The 14031-nt window shown below is 46.7% G+C and overlaps 1 protein-coding gene across 1 annotated transcript in view; it reads left to right on the forward strand.

Annotated features, from left to right (window-relative positions):
* Positions 1–14031, forward strand: part of LCP2 (lymphocyte cytosolic protein 2) — a 45009-nt gene that overhangs the window by 16991 nt on the left and 13987 nt on the right. The window contains exons 4-13 of the mRNA XM_060006801.1: positions 1705–1770; positions 2195–2226; positions 2828–2865; positions 5501–5699; positions 7856–7953; positions 10342–10408; positions 10510–10593; positions 13411–13436; positions 13553–13572; positions 13665–13772. Of these exons, the coding sequence (XP_059862784.1) occupies positions 1705–1770; positions 2195–2226; positions 2828–2865; positions 5501–5699; positions 7856–7953; positions 10342–10408; positions 10510–10593; positions 13411–13436; positions 13553–13572; positions 13665–13772 (738 nt within the window). The remainder of the gene's footprint in view (positions 1–1704; positions 1771–2194; positions 2227–2827; positions 2866–5500; positions 5700–7855; positions 7954–10341; positions 10409–10509; positions 10594–13410; positions 13437–13552; positions 13573–13664; positions 13773–14031) is intronic.

Here is a 14031-nt window from a genome sequence, read left to right on the forward strand (position 1 = left end):
AGGGTGGCCTTCATCACTAACCCGCGGTGCAGGCCGGTCCCTTCCCCCCGTCTGGGTCTCTGTGGTGCCGTCTGTAAAATGATGTTGGACTAGATCACCTCTGAGGCTCCTCCAGCTGCCCCAGATCTCTAGGGGACATGAGCCTGTTTACTGATGAGGGCCCTTGGTCACAGCAATGGTGCGAAGGGAGGCTGGAGCTGACTGCTAGGGCGTGCCAGAGGTGCCGTCCCACTCACAAAGGCCCTTCCTGTCCTGGGGTTTGGGGATTTGCTAGTTTACAACATCCAAGGAATAAGAGGGTCCTGGCCAAGGGTGGCCTCCGGGCGTGGGTGATTCAGGGAGTCTCCCACTCTGCAGGCTGGGCCTAGATCGGGAACACTTCACCAAGTGTTTATAAGAATCCATGTCAGGGCTTCCCTGGTGGCGCAGCGGTTGAGGGTTCGCCTGCCAATGCCGGGGACACGGGTTCGTGTCGCGGTCCGGGAGGATCCCGCATGCCGCGGAGCGGCTGGGCTCGTGAGCCGTGGTGAGAGGCCCGCGTACCGCAAAAAAAAAACAAACAAACAAAGAAAAGAATCCATGTCATGAACATTTTTTTTCCCAAAATCTTCAGTTAGTTAAAAACTGACTGAGTTTCATGAGATTCCAATTCTCTCACATCCCTGGATATTTCCTGAATGTTTATAGTAATTTGGTTAATATTAAACTTTTGCCGTTCTAAGATTGCTAAAGAAAGATGGAAAGATGTTATTTCTTAGTTCTTGCTTGGGTTTAAGAGAGCTTTTTTTAAAAATAACTTTAAATCATTTCACAGAACTTCAATCCCATTTTGAAGGAAAAGAAATTGTTGTTGACAGAGCTTGAGAAATTAGGATTAAGCTGCCAGTAACCTTGCTGTCAGGCAGTGGAGCAAGCAATAAAATAATGACATGTGAGCCTTATCGTGGACAAGGTCAGTCCCAGACCTCCCCACCAGAATCCGTTACAAGAGCATTTCATTTATTGATTTATTTGTGTGCTTGTATAAAAGTAAAAATGGGTCTCTTTCATTCTAAATGTGACTTAGAAATTACATAATTTTGGTCTGTTGACACTGTCCTTGACTTAATTAGTTAAGAAGAGCTATAAAAAAAAGAATGCATGTCACCAAGAAGGAGTCAGGGAGTGGAGAATGGAAGGAGATTTCAGACCCAAGAAGCGCACGGGAGCTCTTGTCAAGAGTTATGCAGCAAGCAGCTGATTCCTCCCGGTCTCAGAGATGGTTTGAAGATTCTTAGAGGTTAGATATCACTACAGGGATGCCAAACCCAGAGTCAGGGGACCTCAGCCCCGGGGAATGCTAACGCAATAAAATACGCAGTGGTCATGTCCAGATCATAAGGCTGCAGGATTTCAGAGGAAGAGGAGCCAGGCGTGAGCTGACCAGTCTCCACAGCGGGGCTCTGAGCTAGACCGAGGCCCCAGCAGAGAGCTTCCTGAGCAGGGACTGGTAGGGGGATGGAGGTGACAAGCTCTTCAGGAAGCAAGGAGCAGAGGCCCCACGGGGAGGGGCCTGGCTGGAGGCCAAAGGAACAGAGGCTGGCCAATACTGGCCCAGGTTCCTGAGGTCACACAGATCAGGGAACTTCAGGGCTCCGTGGGAGGAAGTTTGGGCCAGCGGGGAGATGATTGTTTTGTCACCTCCCCTGTCCCTTTATCTTGCAGGATTCTCAGTAAGTTGAGTCAAGAAATCAACAAGAATGAAGAGAGAAGGAGCATTTTCACACGCAAGTGAGTGGGGCAGCTGAGGTCCTGGTGTCACTTTAATGAAATGCAAGGCATTTTCAAACCCAAGTCTAACTTTAAATGGGAGTCACGGGACTGGTTTGGCCCCCATTTCTGATCCGCAGTGATCCTTCAGTCCAGGGGTCCCCCCCCACCTCTGCCCTGCATCCTGCCCTGTGTCTGGGACATCAGGGGAACTTCCCCTAGGGAGTCAGACAGTCACAAGCTCCCAGTTGTGCCACCAGCATGGCTTTGGTGGTTTCCAGAATTTTCGGGTAGTCTGGCCCTGGTTTCAGAGCAACAGGGACCGCGGTCCTCGGTGGTGAGACATACCCTCCCCCGGGGGCTCCCCTTGCAGGGCTGGACTGAGGAAAGAGGGAGATCTCCCTAAGTCAGTAGGGCCATTAATGCAATGTGTTTGTCTTTACAGACCCCAAGTCCAGCGGTTTCCTGAGGAAACAGGTAAAGGTCTCAGGGGTGAGAGCAATGGCTTTAGGAGGTGACAGGTGCTTTGGTTCTTCTGTCTGCTGGTCCAGATTGAGGGGAGGAGAGATGTCACTATGCCGGGACACCTGGCTATGGCCCCTTCTCAGCTGGGACCCTCTGCAGAGACACAGTGAGGGACTCTGTGGGGTGCATGGAATGACCCGGGCCAGGCTTTGAACTGAGCACCTAAGCAGAGCCAGCCCTCCTGCTTCTGAGTCTTTAAGGCAATTATTCAGTTTTAAATTGCACATCCTGTTAAAATGCAGATTCCTGGGTCCCACTCAGTCCTGCTGAATCAGAAGCTCTAGGGATAGGGCCCAGGGTATCTGCATATTTTAAAGCACTCTCAAGTGACTTTTATGCATGTGAAAGGTTAAGAACCACTGCCTCTGTCTGGCAGAATGAGCCCCTCAAGTAGAAATTCTAGAGCTGATACAGAATTGTTAACCCCCAGGTATGTAGCATGAAGGCCTGGCATGGGGCAGTGGTGGGGAAGGATCCCTGAGTGGGGAGCGGCTCTGACGTTCCTTCTTGCGGCTTCTTTTGGTACCGATGCTGGTGTTATCCTCTTCCACAGAAAGCCATGAAGAAGACAACGGAGGCTGGTCATCCTTTGTGAGTATGGGGTGGGCCGTTCTTCCACCTTACAGCTGTTTCCAGAGTGCCTTTGTCATAAGGAACCAGCATGATGCTGAAAGGAGCAAGGCCCTGATAGAGCCACCCAGGGGTCAGATGATGTGCTCTGTGAAGGCCAGAGCCTTCTAGTAACTTTCTGGCTTTGCGATCCACGGGGTCTCTGGCCTCATCTACTCCCCTCTGCCCTTGTAGCACGAGAGCAGCTGTAGACGACACCTGAATCAATGGGCTTGGTTTTGTGCCACCAGCCCTTCACTTGACAAACAACAGACAGCGGGCTGGACTCGGCCATGGGCTGTGGGGTGCTGACCACGCCGTTATCCACCGTGCACACCTCCATAGCAGGGCCCTCCCCCAAACCCCTCCTCCACACGGTCTACGCTAAAGTAGATTTAAAGTAGCCTTTCTCATAGGCTTACGTGCCCACCGGTGACCCAGAGGGAAAAGGAGTTCAGAATTAACTCTCAGCCCTGGAAAGACCTCAGGGATGGGCTGATCCAACTGGGTTTTATATTTGAGGGGTCATGATGACGCCTTTGAGAGTCGGATGAATTCTGCACACCTTGTCCCCAGGAAACTGCCTATGTAGTCACCACGCTTGAAACCAGAGACTCAGGCTAAGAACTCCATTACGGCTCGTAGCCCAGTCTGCTCATTTTACAGATGAAGCAGCTGAGCCCGCTGGAGAACGTGACTTATGTCACACGTCTAGTTAGAGGCAGGCTGAGGACCCGGGTCGCCCACCCTCCGTCCAGGGGTCTTTCTGGTAAGCGGCTGCCTCTAGTGCCTTTAGGAAGCAGTCACTAAACCTCCCTTGTCCTGATGGGATTCTGGTAAAAGAAAGCATTGAATTTGGAAAAAAAAAAAAAAAATAGTGCTAGCTAAGTCTGTGCTTTCTACGTGAGAACAAAGGAATATGACAGGTTAATTTTGTTCCAAAGGGAAAATAGACCAGTTTCCCCCCAAATGTTTACATTTTTAGGCAGAAGCTGCATCTTTGCTGCTGCTTGCCATGCAGTCCCTCCCGTGAGCTCAGCCTGAGGCTAGCCACCTCCATCTTCTCTGTAAACAGGGAGTCTCCACTAGCCACTGGCTACAACATTTCGGGTTCCATGAAGTGCCCAGCATTGCACAGGGCACTGGGGGTGGGGGGTGGAGATGAAGAGCCCAATTCTATGAGCATTTTATAGCTTAGATAACACATACACAGGGCAGAATATGATTAGGAACAAAAACACACATAGAAATATTCAAGTCAAATCACTGGGAGAAAATAATTTTTCTAGAAGCAGAGAGGAAAATTCTATTGTTGAGAAGGGCTTATGGAGTAAAGGCCTAGTGGAAAGTCAGGAGCCACAGGGCTGGGATGTGCAGGCTGAGAGATTGCAGGGAGCCCCTGTAGGTCTAGGGGGCAGTCGGCATGGGCTGCAGAGGCGCTGAGGCCGTGGTTCTGAAGTCCCTCCCATGCATCAGGGGTTCCATCCTCTGTTCTCAAGTTATAGGAACACTGATGGCAGGACGAAGTCTGTTTTGGAGTTCGGGAAGGTACTCAACCTCGTCTTCCAATATTAGAAATATACATATTCTGCAAGTCAAAACATCAACACATGCATCTTTCACTTGAGCACCTTAGACAGGCTTCCTTAAGCCACCTAGTAAGGTTGTCAGGATTTCTAGGCTCTCAGTGTGCACCTCTCCTCGTCAAGTTGCAACCTCCTGTCGCTTCTTTCCACGCTGCCCTCGACTTTAGAGAAATGCCCTGGGCTCATTTACGACCCGCTTTACCTTGACCTGAGAGTGATAAGCTAGTCATTGCTTGGCAGTTGATGGTGCCACTCCTGCCTGGGAAATCATTACTGTAACTGTCCACTTTCATGGGTTGCTTCAAAGGCAATCACCCAGCCCCTAGGGCTTAATTTCCCTGAGACCCACAGAGAAGCCTATGTAAAACACGACAAGTCATTTAAAATTTAGGAAGAGTCTCTTCCAAGACAGCAGCTTCACACTCAGTGCCAGATGTCACGAATAATAAGCTGTTGTTTTTATACGCTCAGCTCTCAGCAGAGGGACTAGCCCAGCCCTGACTATCCCCTCTCAGGCACAACTTAACCTGCCTTCTAGTGAACAGGCGTTGGTTATCTGGTTTCCCCATTAGGGAAGAAAGTTTCGAGCACAGGCACCCTAAGAACAGAACTGACAATTAACTAGGGGCATCACAAACACTCCTGATGTTTAGTCTTCCTCTTGGCAATGTCTAGAGTAAAAAACGTGTTTACTCAAAACAGCGGACTCTCCCATCCCTCTGTTCCTGTATTCTCCAAAAGCAGTTTGTTCTGCTTTTCTCTGTTATGCAAAAAAAAAAAATGTAGAGAACAATGCATTTGCCTAGCGGTCTGAAGACCTTGACAGGGGTCCCACGTCTGCATCTTGCTGGTCCTGGGATTTTGTACTCCCTGAGCTCAGTATTCCTCATGTGTAGTGGGAGGGCCATGCTAGTGCTGACTGCCCCCAAGTGAGGACCCCTGTGAGGCTTGGCAGAGAGAGAGTAGATGCGGGCACGCCTACTGCCAAGGGACCTCTACACACCGCGTTGTCCCCATCACCGTGTTGGCAGGATGAAGATGACTATGAAAGTCCCGATGATGATCAGTATGGGGAGGATGACGGTGACTATGAGTCCCCCAATGAAGAGGAAGAGGCCCTCGTGGAAGATGATGCCGATTATGAGCCGCCACCCTCCAACAACGAGGAGGCTCTGCAGAACTCCATCCTGCCTGCCAAGCCTTTCTCCAACCCCGGCTCCATATACATAGGTAACGGCCCTGGCAGCCCAGCCCCCAGCCCCCACTGATGTATGGGAGGCCAACGCCCATGGAGCAGAAAGCTTGGCATGCTGATGCCTGCTAACCTGCTGTGTGGCTTTGGGCGAGTGACTCCACCTCTCTGGGCCTCAGTTTCCTCATCTTTGAAATAGGACAATAACAATACAGACCACATAGGTTCGCTGTGAGGATCAATAATATTTATGATTTGCGGACAAATATTTATGATTGCAGACAAATCATTGCTGATGGTGGATGATACTGATCTGCCAGTGAAGGGTATATGGAAGTAATAGCTTATTTTGAGTGTTACTTTGGTACTCAAGAGGACTTTCCTGTTCCTCCCCACCTTTGACCAATTCATGATTAGGGGGCACCACTACACACAGACTGTCAGAATAAATACAACAATATTGAATGTGGTTTGGCCATAACTTTAAAATCTTTAAACAGTATTCAAGATTTTCATTGTCTATCTGCTCCTGTCAGCCCTTTTCTCCCTCATTCATTTATTCATTCATCCATTCAACAAAAATTATTGGTCTTCTATTATGAGCCAGGCATCATTCTAAATGCTGAAATTTAAAATCATCCGGAAAGAAGACACAGCCCTTGCCTCACAGGGCTTACACTCTAGCAGTGGTGGTAACAGCAAGTAGGCACATACACACTCGCATATCAAGGAGTGAGCTAGAAAGTTGATGATCCGTATCACAAAAATTAATACCACTAATCCTTTAGGCTGTATAACACGTGGCAATTTTAAAGCCCTTTCACGCTTTGTCGGCATTTCATTTTGTGTTTTGAAGCACCCTGCGTGATACAGGCAACAATTATCAAGCCTGTTTCATATGTAGACCCTGAGAAGAAACAGGTAACTAAGTCGTTGAGTGCCTCATACATGCCAGTTATGAGCATACAGAATGAACGAGACGGTAGACAGGCCTCACCCTAAAGAATTCATAGTCCAGGCAACATCAAACAAATGAGTCGCAAAATGACTTAATTAAACCATGATATATACTCAGGAAGACAAGCGCAGGAGATGAGGCTGGGACATATGCCTGATCTGGACTTGCTTCCCTGAGGATATGATATTTAATCTGAAACTTAAAGGGTGAACAGGAGTTGGCTAAGTGAGCATAGATGTGGGAAGGAAAGAGCATTCTAAGCAGTAGAAATGGCCGTGCAAAAGCCCTGAGGCTGAAAGGAGCATGACAGGTCAGAGGAGCTGACAGATGGCCAGAGTGGGTGCATTGGTATGAGATTAGACCAGGCTTGCTGGGTTCTGAGCCCCATTCTCTGTGGAAGAGTGTTGCCTCCCCAGGACTGGGGCTAGGGTGAGGCAAAATAGGCACCCAGGGCACAACATGTAAGAATGCTGTCACTTCCTCACAGTTCTGGCCTGCTCTTTCCCTGGCAAAGGGATGGAACACTGCCAGCCTATCCATCTGGCCCGGGGATACTTCTGTGATGACCAGAAGAATGTGAGGTTTCGTTAAGAGTCTGTGGTTTGGTTACAGGAGTCGGTGACTGGCTCCTCCCTTTAAGAAAGGAGGAAGTGGGAGGGGGGAGGACAACCCAGAGCATTTGTGAGGGGAAGGAAGGGGACCTAGAACAGGATCTTCAAGAGCCATGACGGTGGACTTCACCTTGCCCAGGCAGCTGGGTGTGCCTGAGTGTATGTGTGTCTGCGTGTGCATGTGTGTACATATGCATGTGTGCATTTGTGTGTCTGTACACGTTTACTTCTTTACAATTTTGTCTGAAAACACTCCCTCATGGTACTGGCTGAGTTAATGACTAAGAGGCCTTTTTTCATGCTTTCATCAACAAAACCTCTGATGAATACCTGTTCCCCAGAGGTAAGGTGAGTGTTGCTCCGAAGTATAAGAGTAAGACAAACTGGACAGGTACAGAGAAGGCAAAGGGCCAAGGACTCCCCACCCTGTATGACCCAGGTGTGGACACATCCCTGCCATGCTGGCTGGGGCTGGCCTTGGTGCTGGGGGGAGTCTGTGGGATCCAGCGATATGGAGATGCCCCCAGCCGGCGCTGGATGGGTTCCTGGAGAGCCCTGGGTGTGGCCCACACTTGCCTAGATGTAGCATTTCTCCTTTCATTTTAATGTCTTTGCATTTCCACAGACCGGCCCCATTCCGGGAAAGTGCAGCAGCCGCCCGTGCCCCCGCAGAGGCCGATGGCCGCCATCTGTCCTTTGCCCTCCGGCAGCCGGGCTCACTCGGTAGGCTCCGTACTTTGTTATGCCACTTTGTGTCCACTCGATGATTTCCTCTGCAGAGAGAAAAAACTATAGACATCTTTATCCAATTCTAGCCAGTAAGAAAAAGTTATATGTAGGCCGGGAAAATGCATTCCCAAGTACTCACAGTGGGCTTTTTGGAGGATGAAATACTAGTGATTTTTATACACATCATAATGCTTTTATCATCGGTATTTTCTCTTTACCATAAACAATATAAGCTATTTGTATAATAAAAAGTCGCCTTCTGGTATTCATTGTGCTATTTTTTCTGACTTTTGAAATAAGTGAAAAATAAACTAATGGCACCTACTAGTATTTGGGTCCCCAGCCTTCCCTCCTGCAAGAAGACTTGCGCCACCTGCTGGCCAACATTTGAAATTCCACGGACAAAAGGTTTGAGACCCAAACGTGCAATGCCATGAACCCAGGGAGAGAGGCAGCAAACTCCCTTTCCTCTTTCTTCAAGCTTACAGTCTCAGATCCCGTGGTTCTACTTAACTAACAGGCACACCTCGTTTTATTGCATTTTGCTTTATTGCGTTTCACAGATATTGCATTTATTTTTTACAAATTGAAGATTTGCGGCAACTCTGCCGTGTCAGATGATGGTTAGCATTTTTTAGCAATATTTTAAAAGTAAGATATGCACATTGTTTTATTAGACATAATGCTATCGCACACTTAATAGACTTCAGGATAGTGTAGATGTAACTTTTATATTCAGTGGGCAATAAAAAAATTTGTGTGACTAGTGTTAACGAAAATTCAATTAACAATCGAACTAAGAAGAAAAAAAGAGAATTTTATTTGAGCCAAACTGAGGATTATAACCTGGGAGACAGACTCTCAGAAGCTCTGAGAACTGCTCCACCGGTCAGGAGCTAGAGATTCCGTTTCATATATTTTTGAGACAAAGAATCATATATCATATTGACAGGTTAGTATTAAACACAAAGTTCATCAGGGATGTTTTGGTCAGGGGTGTACCTACAGAGTGAGCCTTTAGGTCAGTGTGACTCCCTGACAGGATGAGAAAGAAATACTAACCTTCAAAGTCACAATGGTGGTTTCAGAAGAAAGGTACCATTTTTCTCAAAGTTTGTTTATATCCTCCTGCTTTGAGGAGGTCTGGTTAATGTATAATACAAATGCACATTACACATTAGGAAAGGCCCATCACCAACGGAGGCATATTATATGTGTTTCAGTTCTGACTTAGTTTGATTGCCCTGTCGTAGAGAAATTTATGATTTTTCCTCATCACTAGGCTTCTTTTGATTTTTGCTTTATGGCGGCGGTCTGGAACCGAACCCGCGATATCTCCGAGGTAGGCTTGTATCCAGAGAGGCCCGGAGAAGTTCAGGATCAGAAGTCAATAGTTGCAAATGTGCTCTCTTCACAAAGGACCAGAGCGCTTTTACAGCTGTGATGAATGCCGAGTGTCAGGGCTAGGAGGAGGGAGAGGACATATTTTCCCCAAAGTTCACAATCCAGATCACACCACAGTTGGGACGCCTCATCTAAGAACAGATGGCTTCCTCCTGCTTTTGCAGTTTTATTACAGAGGGGGCTCATGGAGCTGAATTTATCTACACATGCATTTTGCCCTTGAAATCTGTAGCGCTTCACCTCACTCTTGGGATGCAGAATTCATTCATTCAATCTACAGACATTTATTGAGCCGCAGTGCCCAGCAGTGTTCTAGCTGCTGGGAATAGAGTGTGAACAAGACAAATAAGATCCTTGCTTTCATAAAATTTTTATTTGGGTTAGGGGTAGATGGATGATAAACAAGTATAGAGATGTATAAACAAGGTAATTTGAGTAGTAACGTGTGGTTAGGGAGACAGAAGACCAGGGAACATGGTGGTAGGTGGAGAGGTGACATTGACCTGGACAGGATGAGCCAGTTGTGGCGAGAGCTGGGAAAACAACATCCCAGGCAGAGGAAAACACAAGTACAGAGATGCCAAAGAGTGCATAAGCCTGAGATTTTGCAGGAACCGCAGGAAGATACTTATGGTGAGAGTCCGGTGGGCACTGGAGAGAGCAGCGTACAAAGGTGTTGGACGGGTGGAGAGGGGGCAGCTCAGGCAGAGCTTTGCAGGCCGTGGTGAGTTTTAGTTTTGTTCCTAATGTGATAAGAGCAACTAAAAAGCTTGACAGGGGAGTGACATGCAGAAAACACTCTCACAGTGTGTGGAACAGGGAGCTCAGTTCAGGTGAGAAATGGACAGGTATGCGTGTGAGTGGAACATGGGGATGGAGAAAAGTGAACAGCTTCACACCTATTTAGGGCGATAAAGCCCTCAGGGCTTGCTGATGGGTTGGAAATGCTTCCTAATACATGGATTTCTTTTAAAGCAGCCACCTCCGCCACCCCAGCCCAACCACGAAGAGCCTAGCAGAAGTAGAAACCACAAAACAGCAAAGCGTAAGTATAGGGGCTGCCCTCTCTTGCCCACCAGTCCACCCACACCCCTGCCCCAGCCGACTGCTCTCTTCTTTGAACTGACTTCAGTGTTTCCCTTTCAGTCCCTGCCCCTTCCATAGACAGAAGCACGAAACCACCCCTAGATCGTTCCTTAGCTCCGTTTGACAGAGAGCCCTTCGCAATAGGTTGGTATCTTTTATATTTGCTGCATAGTAACAGTGGCCAACATTTATAGAGTGCTTACTGCATGCTTTTCACAGGGACCATCTCGTTTAACTATCCCCACAATCCTATGAAGTGGGGGCTATTAGAATCATCCTCATTGTACAGATGAGGAAACTGAGGCATGAAGAGGTAACTTACCAAGTTTACTCAGCTACCAGGTGATGCGGGGGGGAAACCCAGAGTCAGAGAAGCCTGATGCGGAGCTCCTGTCCTTAGCCCTGTGCTGGGCCTGCTTCTCCATGGGTGCCATCTGTGTACACACATCCATCCCATGTCCTCCTGAAGGAGGATGGGGAGGCACCTGGGCTAAGAGGCAAGAGGCCTGGGACAGCTGTTGTTGGCTGCCTTGGCTGCTAACTTAGCAGCTCACTGACCACAGGGATGTTGCTTTCTCAGAGCTGTCTCCTTATTTGTAAGGTGGGTGCTCTGTAATGAGAAAATACTTTATAAAACTCTAAGGTGCTATTCCAATGTCAGAGTTGTCTTTTGTTGTATGGGTGGTTGACCAAACTGTAGGTATACTACAGTTCTTTCCTCCAGAATTGGCCCAGAGTATTCTTGGATTGCAGTTCCCTCTACATAAAGCTATTTTAATCCAATTCTAAACCTTAGCTACAATTTATTGAGCACCTACGATGGGTCAAGTGCTTTACTTACCACAAATAAGTTACAGTTGTCTCTCAGTATCCATAGGGGGGAATCCCTGGATCCAGGATCCCTGTGGATATCAAAATCCAGGGATACTCAAGTCTCTTATATAAAATGGTGTAGTATTTGCATATAACTTATGTACATCCTCCCGTGGACTTTAGATCATCTCTAGAGTACTTATAATACCTAATACAATATAAATGCTAAGTAAATAGCTGTAAATGCAACATAAATACATGTACATAGTTGCCAGTGCATGGCACATTCAAGTGTTGCTTTTTTAGAACTTTCTGGAATTATTTTTCCAAATATTGTTGATCTGAGGTTGGTTGATTCATGGGTGTGGAACCCATGGATATGGAGAGTTACCTCTACATTATCTCTAGTCCTCACCCAAGCCCAACAAAGAGGGAGTATTCTCATCCTCACTTTGCAGATGATAAAGCTGAGATTCAGAGAGGTTGAGTAAATTTCTCAAATTTGCATAATTAGGGAATTGCAGGATTTGAACCCAAGTGTTTCTGACTTCACAGTGGGTGCCCTTTTCCACCACATAATGCTGAGTTGGATTAAAGACACCTTTTCCTGACAGTACCAGCTCTACCCTTGAATTACTCCCTTATCCATGATGTTTTGGGAGAATTAACCTCTTACAATGCTGAGACTCTTATCGGGAGACTCCTAACATGCCCAGGGAATATGCATAAATCAGCAGATGTTTTTAAAAGAAAACCTATTCATTATAATGATACAATTTATATCATGATATCTAATGATATAAATTTAAGTTTTCTGGGTACCCCTCTGAAGTAGGGTTTCCACCTCAAACCAAAATTTTATAAATAAGGAACATTTTTTATACCACCCAACTCTCTCCCACTAGTCAGTGAGCTCTTCAACAGTGGAACAAGAGTCTTAGGGCCTATCATGGACCAGGGATGTATTCAGTCTTTAAGGAATAAATCATGTTGCGAAAATGCAACTCCAGAAGGATGTATCACTATTCACCCTAGGGTGTTAACTGAGCTGGGGTTGGAGGGAGTGGAAGAAAGAGAAGCTGTCTAACAATTGTCAGCACCCATGGGTCATTGCCTGGCCCTGCATATAAATTGTCACCTGATCCTTAGAGCAAATCTATGCAGTTTTAAACTATAATTCTTATAGCAAACCTATAATTCCCATTTTACAGGTGAGGAAATTGAAACTCAAAGACTTTAACTTGCTCAACATCATACAGGATTTGCTTCTAAACCTGGTTGAATCCAATTAATTAATGCTTTTATTACATTGAAGGCATAGGGCATATCTACTCAAGGGAACTTCAGACAGAATAAAAAAAATACATTGCTTTGAATAACTTTGCAACGCAGAGTTCTCAGGTATGTCTAGTATTTCTTCAGGGAGCCTGCATGTCATCTGTTCCAAGAGAAAAGTAAAAGGAAAAAAGGAAGGAAGGGGAGAGGGGGAGAGAGAGAGAAAGAGAGAGAGGGGAAGAGAGAGGGAGAGGGAGAGAGGGGGAGACAAAGAGAGAGAGAGAGAGGAAAAGAAAAGAAAAGAAAAGAAAAGGAAGGGAAAGGAAGGAAGAAAGAAAGAAAAACAAAAACCAAAACAAAATGATTTGCAGCCCACCAGGAGAATCTCCTGAAACCCTGTACCCCAAGTTAAAAAATTTTCCAGAAACTAAGTGTAATACCTTACATAATGGCAAATGTACCAGAGGACTGAAGGAAAATTAACCCCTCCATGGCAAATGGGTTTATTTCAGATATGAAAATAAACTTCGGCTGTATAAAGAAGTTCTGGACAAATGAAAGAGACATAAAATCTCAAGAGAGCATTAGTCCTTTTCATCATCAGTTATATTAAAAAAAAATGGAAAGCAGCACAGAACCCACAATACTGTTTGTATGTACACAACACTGTGTGACCCTTGGGCAAAGTCATTTAATTTGTCTGAGCCTCTAAAATTAGGTGCTCTGTAAGGGACACCTCCAGGTCTAAAGTCTATGATTCCTCAACGCTAAAACCCAAGCAGCCCTCCAAGGGGCTTGGATTCAGGTTCATCAAACAATGTTTTAATGCTTAGCTTTTAAACTCAAGGCTTACCTGCTGTTTGTCACTTACAGGAAAGAAACCAGCGATTTCTGACAAGGTAAGCTTTCTCCTTGTTTTGTTTCGTTTGTTTTCATTTTTGTTCTGTTTTGTACCTTGTCTTTATCCTGTGGAAAGTGCTGAGGACACTCACACATCTTCCTTTCTGCCTTGTAGCTCTCCGCCCCAGCGGGAAGGTGAGTGGTTCTGGGCACCTGCGTGAGGGTACATGGCACGTGTTGTAAGACTCTGGTTTGTTTCCCACACATCCTTTCTCTCAACTCTGCAGGCCTCTCGGGGAGCATTTACCCAAGATACAAAAGCCCCCGTTGCCACCAGCCATGGAAAGGCATGACAGAAGCAGCCCCCTGCCAGGGAAGAAGCCACCTGTGCCAAAGTAATTGTCTTCTGTTGCTTGAGCTTGTCGTGCAGAGGGAGTGATGTGAACTCCTGCCTCGTAGAAATAGCTCTGCGTAGGGACCCAAGGCCATGGTGCTCCCGGGTGGGAGTGGGCTCATTTTGCTGCTGGGGCTTGAGGAGTGTTCAGGCTTCTCAGGTTGGATGTAGAGTGCCTGGGTCACTTGGAAGGACGTGGCAATCTAGCACAGAGAGACGTAGAGAGATGCTTCCTTAGGAGCACAAGAATGACTGCCATT

Source organism: Delphinus delphis, chromosome 3 (genome assembly GCF_949987515.2).
Source record: "Delphinus delphis chromosome 3, mDelDel1.2, whole genome shotgun sequence".
In the NCBI taxonomy this organism is placed as follows: domain Eukaryota; kingdom Metazoa; phylum Chordata; class Mammalia; order Artiodactyla; family Delphinidae; genus Delphinus; species Delphinus delphis.